The 12,479-nt window shown below is 40.0% G+C and overlaps 1 protein-coding gene and 1 long non-coding RNA gene across 6 annotated transcripts in view; one reads left to right on the forward strand and one right to left on the reverse strand.

Moving 5' to 3' along the window:
* Nucleotides 1–12,479, reverse strand: part of MALRD1 (MAM and LDL receptor class A domain containing 1) — a 243,669-nt gene that overhangs the window by 97,282 nt on the left and 133,908 nt on the right. For all 4 annotated transcript variants that reach the window (XM_083704544.1, XM_083704545.1, XM_083704546.1 and 1 more), the window contains one exon: nucleotides 3,645–3,825. In XM_083704544.1, the coding sequence (XP_083560670.1) occupies nucleotides 3,645–3,825 (181 nt within the window). The remainder of the gene's footprint in view (nucleotides 1–3,644; nucleotides 3,826–12,479) is intronic.
* LOC310828118 overlaps nucleotides 1–12,479 on the forward strand; it is a 42,682-nt gene that overhangs the window by 17,036 nt on the left and 13,167 nt on the right. Inside the window, exons 2-3 of one of the 2 annotated variants that reach the window (XR_014556692.1) lie at nucleotides 6,822–6,896; nucleotides 9,982–10,441. This is a non-coding gene — a long non-coding RNA (uncharacterized lncRNA). Of the gene's footprint in view, nucleotides 1–6,821; nucleotides 6,897–9,981; nucleotides 10,442–12,479 lie in introns of those variants that run through there. The other variant, XR_014556691.1, reaches the window with a different exon arrangement.

A 12,479-nucleotide genomic window follows, 5' to 3' on the forward strand; every position in this document is an offset into this window, starting at 1 on the left:
CTCCTCCTCTCTTCTGTTCTGCAGTCCCCTTTGCACACACAAACCCATGATGATATCTGTTACTGTATCTTTAAGCTAAATAGACTTTAAAGAGCAAGCGTGTCATTAGCTTGTTCAGTTAGAGAAGGTTAAGTTCAGCTGATGGCTGTTGCGCATATATGGGTGTTTGCTTGTTGATGAAATATCCATTCTAAATTACTACACGGAAGCTGGGTCTTCTTGTTTAAAACAAGACAAGGTACGAGGCGTGAAATACATTGTGGGAAGTTACTGTGGGATATTTGCAGGCTCTTCATCCCGTATCTCTCTCACACAAGGCAGTCGAGGAATAGAAGAGGATGTTTGAGTACAGCAAGAAGGACATGGATAGCCTTCTCTTTCATTTCTCCCAGCATTCCCTTCTTGCCACCCCCCACCCCCCGTAATGCAAAAATAATTACTCTTAGTTGTAAAAAGTTGTCCTTGGAATAACTATGTGGCCTTTCTTGAAATTGCTATTTTTTTCCCTTGGTAAATGATAAATTATGATTTAATTCTATTCAATGCTTTTCTATAAAAGTTTTTTTTGGGGGGTGGAAAAGAAACTATAATTATGCCTCAAATACAAAATGAACAGTTGGGATCCTCTTGTGAGAAGCCTTGTGGGGAAATTATATATGCAAAACTTGCAAAAATATACTCCTGCCTGATGATCAATATAAAAAGCTGTAATATCAATGTCCTTCACTGCTATTGTGATGCATTTCATTTTCCTTACTGTTTGTTGTATGGATTCCTGAGATAATCTTAAGTGCTTTGAATGCAGCAGCAATGTATAAATGCTAAGTGCTGGGTGAAATTGGTAGCTGAATAGTTTTAGTAGGTTAAAATCTATTAGAATACTTTTAATGGGCACATGGTATTTTATATGACGTTTCTAAAACAAACCACGTCTGTACAATCCTGGCCTGGGCTTTCTCCTTTCTCTGTTAATATGTGCTGCTCTCTCTTTTTTCTTGTCTTAGTAATCATGTCAGCCCCCTGCTGGGCCTTCTGCATTTATAATATACTATTGATGAGCAAGCCCTGAATAGTTTGTAACAGTCTGAAAAAATTTCACCCACAGCAAATGATCAATGACACTGGGGACAGATACCAAATGTAATCATGTTAGCACAAAGCATCACTCACAGTGGGAAGAATTGAAGTAGCCAACAGGAAAAAAAAATTGCCAGCATTGCACAGGTGCTGTGATTCAGTGCATATGATAAAAATCAAAACTTATGAATCTTGGACCATGTCTGTGGCACACTCTCAAGAAGGATTATGATTAAATAGCTAGCCATGCAAATATTTTACCAGCTTTTAAATTATTGTGGTAGACATCAAAGTTAAAATTGGGAAGAGTTCTAAAAATACTTAACATATAAGTGCTGTCATGCTATGTTTTTGAGATAGCCATTGACACACTACTTTCAAAATAGAGAACTTTTGAGTGTGGATGTGAATCAGGAGGTGAATAAAGTGTTGCAATGAAACAAAAAAAAATTATAAAGGCAGGTATCTCTCTCCCTCTCCCTCTTTTTCTCTTGATGCTATATTGTTTCTTTGAAGGTTATGTTGTTTCTTTGAAGGTTATATTGTTTCTATGAATTCTGCTCCTGTGAATCCAAATGAAAGCAAGGACGATCACTTTTAAGTATAAAAAGAAATTAAAGGGAGGAAAACAAACAGAAAAAGAAGGCTTTAATATTTTGTTTGCTTATTTGGGTTTCTTTTTAACCTGCATTTCTTTGAATTGGATGTACTGTGGACAATAGTTAATTAGCTGTAGCTCTTCCTATCTTAAGGAATAATGAGGAACTGTGTTCTGAAGATGCACAGCCTGTATTAAATGAAGGAGGAGGCAAAGAAGAGGAGGTGTGAATGTTAAATCACTAATAAAAAGGATGACTGATGAATGAACTCTTTCTCTGAGAGGAGAACTACTTAAAGGGAAAATGCCACATGCAGTAGATTATTGCACGAACAATTCCCTTCTTTAAAAGCCGTAAAGCATTTAGTAACCAAACTGCCTTTGAATTCAAAGGGTAACCTTTTATCTAAAGCGATCTTACAGAAGAAAACATCCTTTGTGGGTTGTGCCCTCAGTGATTCCCCTTTCCACTTTTCTATAAAGGCAACTGCCATAGTTTAAAAACTGTTCAGGAACAGAAAGTGAATAACTTGGAACTAAGGTCTTGGATCCATGGGATGAACAAAATGTATATTTATTTATTTATTTAAGTGCAAGTTCAGAAAGATTTCTTGGAAGTAAAATTCTATCAAAGAGCAATAAAGCTTAGCAGGATTCCTCAAAATACATTTGATAAGCACTTTCATTTTCAGGTATTTTTGTATCGGGGTGTTTTGCCAGCTGATTAGATATAGGAACAGCACCGTACCATCAGTAACATGTGTGGCTATGGACAGCTGTTTCTGGGGGAAAGTTGATAAAGCATTTCCTCAGGCAGTAGCGAGAAGTCATATCAAATAAGGTGTGCTATCAATTCAAAAATCTGTGGGGATTTTTACTCAGCCAGGGCTAATCATAAGATTTGTGTTGATTCTGACATAAAACAAGCTTAACAAATTATATTGACTCTTAGAGAATTCTGCCTGTGGGCACTAAAGCCTTGGCAGGAGGATCCACACACAATTGGAAAGATTTGTTGGTGAAGACATTGAGATACAGATAATCCCAGCTGCGACCATAGATTTGTCATAAAGTCATAATATCTGAATCTGCCTTTCTACATTTCTGCGAATTTCTGTTTCTTGCTATAGAGTAAATCACACCCCCCAAGAATATGGTAGCAGACACGTGAGACAAGAAGGCTAATGTTTGGGCATCCATGTGTGAGAATAATGCAGAGGAGATAGAACAGGAGGGGGCAAAGTAGTGCTCACCATAGGTTTTGGACTACATTCCAATGGGCAGCAATGAGAGGAATTGTAGTCCACCACACCTGGAGGGCACCATGTTAGCTATTCCTGGGTTAGAAGTTAAGACACTGTCATAACCACCAAATAGCAAAATATAGCTGTGATTTTATTTTTTAATAAGATGTAAATTTATTATTTAATATACTGAAGGCCAATGCTTCATGAAAGGGACGCAGGTGGTGCTGTGGGTTAAACCACAGAGCCTAGGACTTGCTGATCAGAAAGTCGGCGGTTCGAATCCCCGTGACGGGGTGAGCTCCCGTTGCTCGGTCCCTGCTCCTGCCAACCTAGCAGTTCAAAAGCACGTCAAAGTGCAAGTAGATAAATAGGTACGACTCCGGCAGGAAGGTAAACGGTGTTTCCGTGCGCTGCTCTAGTTTGCCAGAAGCGGCTTAGTCATGCTGGCCACATGACACAGAAACTGTACGCCGGCTCCCTCGGCCAATAAAGTGAGATGAGCGCCGCAACCCCAGAGTTGGACACGACTGGTCCTAATGGTCAGGGGTCCCTTTACCCTTTATGCTTCTTGAAACTGCTCGAGTTGATGAGTTGAACAAAGTAAGACAATGAACTTGGCTTAGTGTTATGTGTGAACCTGACCATTATTGCATTGCTTTAAAAAAAACATTTCTATGCATTTATTTTTTCAGCACATACCATTTTAAGTAAGAAGTCCTTACCTGTGCTGCAGTTCTCATATACAATGTCATCTATTGCTGCTCCTCCTCCAAGATCCTTGATCCGAATGCCTTCAAACAGAACTTCAAAATTTCTCAGCTTCCCCAGATGTATTTCTGCTTTCTTCCAAAGGCCACCATAGCCTCCAGAATCACTCCAAACCTTTGAAAGACCACTCTTAGTCTTAAAAGAAAAGAATAAAGCTTAAGTGAATGCAAAACTCAGAAGGCTGAATGTGCACCTGCCGTGAGTATGAAATGTGGGTAAAAGAAAGTGAAAGCTACAAGAAACACTGTTAGTTAAAGCAGGGCTAGTCATCATCTGCAAGGTACCACCACAAACTATGACCACTGGTCATAGTGGCTGGATATGTTTGGAGTTGCAGTCCAACAACAACTGGAGGGTGCCATGTTGGCAACCCCTGACCTACAGCAGAGAATAAAGACTGGAAGGGAATGTGCAAGTGAGTCATGCAACCACTGTCCTTGGTTCACGAAAAGAGAGAACTTAAACATCCATGGGTAAATGTGCAAAGGGTCACATTGCACAAGATTCCTGATGCACGGGGAAATGATGTAACTCACTCAGGCATCTTCTACTTTCACTGTTGCATTACACGCAACACAACTTTTATAATCAAGTCAAACTTTCAGGAAGGGGTTATGTGGGTCTTGAAGGAGGACTGGAAATCTTTACCTGTGCATGTGAGATTCAGGGTAATGACAGAGAGGAGACCCAGGTAAGAGCTGGGAGTAAAGGTTGCCACAAGTGAGAGGTGTTCCTACCATTCAATACATGTAAGCTAATTATAGTAAGTTTCTGTGAAATGTCCTTAGGGAACAATGACTTTCCCCCAAGATTTGTACACTACCATTTTGCTATTGTTTTGGACATTATTCTCTCTAATCTGTACTTTTAAGCTGTTACATTAGGTTAGCATATTTGTATTGTTTTATATGTTGTTTTAGATCATGTATGGATTTATTTACATGATTATTATTTTGTTCTTGCTTTTTGAATTGAGATATTATTGTTGTTTGTTTGATACATTGTGAGCCACTTGGGCAAATTTTTGCGGCAAAGTGCATATAAATAAACAGATGGTGATGATAAATCTGATTCTTCAATGAACAGACAGTTAAGTACAAATTGTCACGTACAGGACCTATTTTCAAAAGTGTTACATCATTCTTGATGCCTTTCCCAGCTGCTACTTTTTCAGGCTTCAAATCATCCAAGCAGCTAAAATGAGCAAATTTTCTTATTACATGGCAAAGCTACGGCTGGTTACACAACACCCGCAATTTAAGGTGCCACAAAAGTAAAATATATTATGCAGCGCCTGGAGGCAATCTTTTTTTGGTCTGAAAATACACTACTGATTTTGTTAACATTTTCTGTATTGTATACATAGGAGATTCACACAAATAGGCAATCCTCACAAAGCCTCCAACTTTGGGGTAAGGTGCTCTGACTGGATGCAACCCAAGGGCTAGATTATATTTTACTACAACTATAGGACTACAAGGGAACAACCCCATATTAAGGCAAGAATCCAGAATCACATACTACTTAAAAATACAACTTAACAAGTAATAGATAAGGGCACCTGACCAGATAGATCAGTTAGTTAAACGATGTCAAAGACACCAGAAGACAAAAAGGGACTTACGAATGAATGTGAAATTTACAGTCACTGGAAATAGACTGATGAATCCATCCCTACCTGGCACTGGTGACCACAAACTCAATAGCTAAAATGCATAATTTTAGAATAAATATGTAACATGGTTATACTCAGCATAATATATTTACAGTTGTAATATCCAGCAAAAAAAGATAACACTATGTAGTTCAAATATGCAACCAGCAGACTACTCCTATGCACATGCTCAAGTCAACATTAATTCAACGGCACATGAACAGCACAATTTAACTGATTCCACTATGTGTGTAGATAGAGATATATAAAACACTTCTACTAGTGCAGTCAATTCCAGGGAGTGAACACAGATTTTCTGAATACATAGCCTTTGCTCTAGGTCTCTCTTATGTGCAGTTGATTTGGCAGCTATGGGATGATGAACAGCAAACTAAAACAAACAAGGCCCCAATTAGTACTTAGCTATAGAAACAATACAAATGCCAATGAAAATCAATGTTGGCTTACACAACAAATTTGCCTACAATGACTTCTGAACCTTCCTCACTTGGAATGCTAAAAATCCATTCATTATTCATGTCAAGGCCACATTTGGCCTACAACCAGTATCATTAAAGTGGATTGAAACATTTAACTGAATGAGAATTACATCCTCTTGGACTGCAGTCATACACATACTTGACTGGAATAAGTCCCATTGAATTCAGTGGGACTTACCTTTGAGTAGACATGATGGATAGGCTTGAACACTGGCACACACTCCACAGCATGTATAATTGTCAGCTTGAGGTGCAGCAACCTCAGCTGGTAGAAAGTAAAATGGGTAGAAAGTACTCCATGCACAGAGGCTACTCATAAGGCAGCACTTGTTGCTTGCAATACAGTGCCTGCTACTTACATACTTCTCTCTACACTCTAGTACCTAAACATGTCCTATGTGTTTATCAATATATTTGAAGGGGGGGAAATGCCGCCAGTTCATGCAACATTAAAACTGGAGGGTAGCAAGGGATATGATCATTGTTATTAGACAATGTAACGAAGACAATCTGCAATTATGCCATAAGATTATGCCATAAGAATGGAGGGTGGGCATGCACATTGGAGAGGTCTCCAAGGATCTTGCAGGTGATTTTAAGGAGTAAAGGGTTCATTGTGGTGCAGTGTTAAATAAAAAATAGAAAGGGATTCCAACTGTATTTAAAAAGACAAATTCCGTGAATATTATCATATACTAGAAGAACTGAGGGTTTGTTGTTCAAGGCTCAGTCTCTTCACTCACAGCCTTAACTCACAAGGTGGATTTGGGGCAGCATGACCAGTCTTATCGCACTGGGCACCAAGCCTAGGGGGTGCTGCACGTTACCGCAACTATGATGTTGTGAATTGAGCAGAATGAAATGCAATAGGCAGAGAACGCAGATTTTTGGCATCACACAGGGCACAGCTGTAATTTGAAAGACCAAAAGTCTGCCCCTGCTTAACTATGTCTCCTTCTGTCTCTCTGCACACACAGCTCCTCACTCCACAGCAACATGGTGCTTTCTGCTGCTGGACCCTAGAAAACAAGTGTACTCTTTTCTCCTGAATGGTGAGTGCAAATGTACTCCCAGCTTAAGTATGACCATCTTTCTGTTGGAGATTCATTCCCCGTGTCTGCAGTCATGGGATTGTTGTCTATCACATGACAGTGTATGTTTTCATTCCACAGTGTGGAAAGTGACGGAGACAGGATGTTTTGGTATTACTTTGTTCTGTGAAGTGGGACTATTGTCCTTTGTTCTTTCTCTTTTTGCTGTCTGATGAGAAAGAGGAAGGAGCTAAAGCAGAATGCTCCAAGTGTATTATATGTAAATAAACGTAGATTAGCCAAAATGCTGTGCTACTGAGTTCTGTTCCACAAACTGTGAATACTCTGCCGATCCCTAAGTGTGCTGATGTCTCCAAGGCATCAGTCGCTATGATGTTCGGGTTGGAGAAAGCTTTTGAACGATCGACCAGGAGGGAGACAACATGCCAGTCGGGCATGTGTCTCTGCCAGGGTCCTACACGAGAATAGGATGCTCCTAACACTTTCTCCTTTTTGCCTCCTCTTCCTCTTCTGTTCTTCTTCCTCCATTGAGTGCACTTTTCTCTTTTGCCACACCACCACCATGATTCTAGGGTGGTCAGTGGGGTGGGTTACTAAAAAAAGCTAAACATTTTTATGGGTTTCAGGAATTTTACTTTTTGAAATATGGCAACCCTAGATATAGAGACCAGTTAGACAAATTTGTCAGTGAAGTATGTGAGACTGACAAACTCCAAGGGACAAATTTGGATAGTTCTGCATCAGGGAAGTGTGTGCGGGCATATATATACGTAAATACAAAGACTCAAAGCACTTAATTGCATCTATTCTTTTAGTTGTCTTTACACATACATGCAGTTTGCCCTTGAAATCTCTTTTGTGTGGGAAAACATTCCAAAACATTATTAATAGGAAGAGTCTGATTAATTAATAAAAGAGCTAGCCATTGATTGGGGAATTAAGCAGAAGCTTTAATTGAAGTGGAAATTAATAATGGAAAATTATAATGCAAAATTGATCCATTTAAGTATTTATTGATAATAAAGTGAATTAGACATTTCTAGTATTGAAGCATTAAGGTCCGTAATCCTTTAGACACGTTTACAGATATGCTTTATCTGTTGCACAGGGAATGCACACCACTGAAATCTATGAGTTCAAATACCAAAGGATATTTGGATCAGATACGTAAATGGCTATTTTGCAAACCTTGTAAACATTTCTGGATCTGGAACTGCTAGAAGAGCCCATTACTATTACGCTGCTTAGCTTCTGCTGTTTCAAAATTTATAAATACTTAATAAAACATCAAATACAGTGAAAATATTCAAGTATAAATAGGCCAACATTCTTAACTGAAATTCTGTTTGAAAGGTCCGAAACCATATTTTTCAATATAACATATTATGGAGTTTGCTTGGAGAAGAAAAACAGATTCTACTTTCATCACAAGATCATTGTTGTCAGTTCTTTGGGGACTGAGAGTGTTTGAGCTATATGCATGCCATTGCTGTGAGCACTGTGCACGTTGACAGTACCAATCACCAGCTGAAGTGAAGCCTTACTGAGAAGTTCAACCAGAACTTACCATATGGTCTGAGACTGTATGTGTGACCTGACTTTGCTCTGAGACATGAGTGTATCAATGTGGTGGACAGGGAAAGCCTACTGTGTGGATCACCTCAAATTAATTCCAGAATCCAGTGCCCTATCTAAATACAATTAACCCCTTAATTCAGCGAGTAATTCCCCATTGGGTATGATTATGAGATGGAAAGCACACCCCTCCTTAATTAATTGGACTATCCACATGGTCAATTCCATTTTAGGACAATCCCAGGAAGCTGATACACACAACTCTTTTCTAAACTGCACTGTCTCCATGATGGATTTCAAGACAGCAGGCTTCTTTCTTTCTGTAGGTAGGCTTGAGACCCCTCCCTTACTTCCACCCTCCCAGTATACCCTTGCCTCCAAGCTATGTTTATTATTTCGTCTGAGGGTTAGTCAAAATCCTAGGCAGAGAGATACCAGCCAGCATCTTTCTAAAGAGTTTTTCCCTGTTTTTGAACTAACAGTACCAGTGGTGCCTTTGCGACACCAATATCCTGTGCCCCCCCTCGTCTCATGCTCCAGTCTACATCAGAGTTATGGTACCCCTAGCGATGTCCCTGATGCTCTGTGCCCAGTGTGACTGAACCCGTTATGCTCCCCTAAATCTGCCTGTTACTAGGGCTCAAAGAACCCAAATATCAAATCAGAATTAGCTATATTATTACCCACTCCATCACTGCCTGAGCCTTACTAGGGACAGGGATGCACTCCACACAAAGTGTGTGCAAAGAAATCCTGGAAATCTATTACTCCTCTCTAGTTAACTTCTTTGACCCTTATGTTTTTTTATTTATTATTACATTTACTTATTTAATATATTTATAGAAGTATTTATATACTGCCTGCTCATAAAATGCCAGGACAGCATACAGCAACATAAAATCTGTAAAAGTAATGAAGAACAATTGTGAACATGACTGGCTACAATCAGTAAGACAACCGACTATATACCACCTTTCTTTCAAGGAGGTTGAATCACCCAACTGACCAATGTAGAGAAGACTAGGGTGGAATCTACACACATATAAAAAACTGCATTTTTAAAAAATACATTGAATTTTCCATAAGGTTCACCATCGCCATCTAGTGTCACATTGTATATTGCACGTAAAACATAATATATTTTATTTGCAACTGTATTGCTGAGTGCCAAGTTACTGTGGTATAGTGGTTAGAGTGATGATTAAGACCAGGGAGATGCAGGTTTGAATCCCCACTCTGCCATGATAGTGATTGGGTGAGCCAAGGTCACAGAGTAACCTACCTCACAGGGTTATTATGAGGATAAAATGAGGAGGCTTTTTATAAGTTACCCTGTGCTCCTTGGAGGCAAGTTTAATGAAGATATTTTTTAATTCTGAGACAGTTTTCCAATAGTACTTCACTATTGTTTCTCCAGGTAACAGGATTTGTAATTTGTTAACATTTCTACTCCATTTGTGTTCCTGTCAATAGACTAAGTTCTCTCTGAAGTTTTTTTAAACCCTGTTAGATTTGCTGACATCAAATCCCTGTTGTAGAAAACTGAGCTGGGAAATGATGGTGTAGCTGTTATCAACGTTTTGGAAAAATGTGTATTACTTTTGATGGAAGCTGAAATTAAAACAAACATTTCAGTACAATTGTAGCAAAAACCTACGGACTGTATTTTATAACCCTTTTCTTTCTTTACAATAAAAATCAATAACCTGAAGACAGACTGGACAGATTAACATACACTTTCTTTGATTCCCTGACATTAGAGCAAGGAAATGTTTGTCTACAGCAACTGACAAACTGGAAGAAAAAACAGTGGAAAAAAGCATCTCTCCATCTCACTCTTTTCTCTCCACAAACAAGTTAAAAAACATAGGAGCACTGTTTGCCTTTTGTCAGTCATCTGGACTCCCATAAATTATTTATTGTGATTTCCAAATCCACTTTATATTTCTTTCCAGGAATAAAGAGGTCATGCTGGTTTATGTAGTGAAATTTCTTCATCCTTTGCAATTCTTTGTTTATGCTTCCACCCCTCAAATCCCCAAAGAATGCAGAGAATAAAACAAAAGCTACACTTTGCCTCTGACCACTCTACTAAATCTCACCTAGTTGTGACCTTTACACATTATTGTCCATTGGAGGCTGTCCAACACTGTAAATAATTCCCAGCTTCAAACTGTTCACATCCTCTCACACATAGCTCAAACTGTCCGAGGAATGAGAGATGCCACAATCGAACATATAATCAGTGTTATTTAACTCTCCCCCCCCCCCAGTGCCCATACATCTGCCAACAGAGGAAGTGAGCTTGGCAGAGGGGGGTCAAGGCGTGATAGGACTCGTAGTCCCTGCTCACCCTGCCTTGGAGGCTGGACCAGCAGGTGCAGCAGAAGCGGCAACCTATTGGAAGACAGCACAGTGGTAAGGTTGGGAAGGGAAGGAAAAGGGCTCATCCTTTTGCCACCACTCCAGGCTCCAGGGTTTCGGGTACATGGACTTCAGATGGTTGCCTTCAACTCAAGAGGCCGTGCTTAGCCTCTTCCAACCCCTCAACATGCATGTTGCATGCATATCATGAAGAGGCAGACGGTTGGGTTGGAGTCTGAGTGCAGAGTCCATCTCCATGCTTGGCCTCCTCCACCCATTCATGATTGGAGGAGCTCAGCCCTGCACCAACAGACTTTGGGGGGCACCTATGGTAGCTTGTCTTGGGTTAGGGGAGAGGAAAGTCATTCTGGAACAGGCCATGAAGTGGTCTTTGCCTGCCTGCCTCTCTCTCCTGAAATCTTGATCTTCCAGTTCTAAGTTCTCAGTGCTAGCATTTCTAGTCATTGTAGCTGCAAAACCAAAGTCAAAGAGAAGTACCCCAAAGAACAGGTGGTTGTTATAAAGGTATAGTGCTTCTGTGATGAATTTGGGACAACCATTGATGTCCCATCAATGCTGCAACAGTGGTACCTCTAGATACGAACAGAATCCATTCCAGAGCCCCGTTCGCATCTAAAAGCAAACATAACTAGCAACGGCACATCTGCGCACGCACACATCGCTTTTCGCCGCTTCTGCGCATGCGCGTGACATCATTTTAAGCATCTGCGCATGCACAAGTGGCAAAACCCGGAAGTAACGTGCTCCGTTACTTCCAGGTTGCTGCGGAGAGCAACTCGAAAGCGCTCAACCCGAAGCGCATGACTGTATTTGGATGCTTGTACATTTGAGGGAAACATGCTAGCATTTTGTGACTAGTAGGAGACAAACTAAGAATCAGAACAACTAAGGCGGCCTTGTGAGCTTCTGGTGTATTAGTGTGCCAGTCACTCACAAAGGCACCTTTGCCTCTGGAGAAAGCCAACATCTGGAAATACCCTATTTATTATAGCAAAGGATGGCCATCAGTTACCAATTTTCAGCATAACTTGTGGTCTTCAGGGACTCAAGCGAGAGAGGGACTTAGTACTTCGCATTTTAAATTTCATTATTTAATGCACATCATCTGTCAATATAAATTATATCCCAAACAGGAATAAAATACTCCCTCTTGTGGTGTGAGATGAAATATTCCACTAATTTGAGAGCATAATCATTTTCACATGGGAAAGGTATACTAATTTCAATCAATCCTTTTGCTGGATTGCTGCAATCTTAGACATAAGGGCCTGGGCAATGAGACTTACCTAGGAATAAGTCCCATTGAATGTTCACCTAAATCTCTATCTGTATGTGTGTGCCTGTAGCAAGTTATACACACACAGAATCATCACGCATGACAATCTGCATTAAGAATTCCTGAAGTTGCTGCAGGGAAGTGTCCTCTGTGAACACCTTTTGTCATATTGGCAGGTCCCTCAGTTTCACTTGTGAAGTACACAGTGAGAAAAGAGTCACGGCTCCAATACAGAGCTAGAAATGTCCAGTCATGAGTAAATTCAACTGAGTTCAACATGGCTTATTCCCAGGTAATTGTAGACAGGGTTGCAGTTTGTTTGTTTTTTATAAAATATTTATGTCCAG

Source organism: Podarcis gaigeae, assembly GCF_964106915.1.
Source record: "Podarcis gaigeae genome assembly, chromosome: 12".
Lineage (NCBI taxonomy): Eukaryota > Metazoa > Chordata > Lepidosauria > Squamata > Lacertidae > Podarcis > Podarcis gaigeae.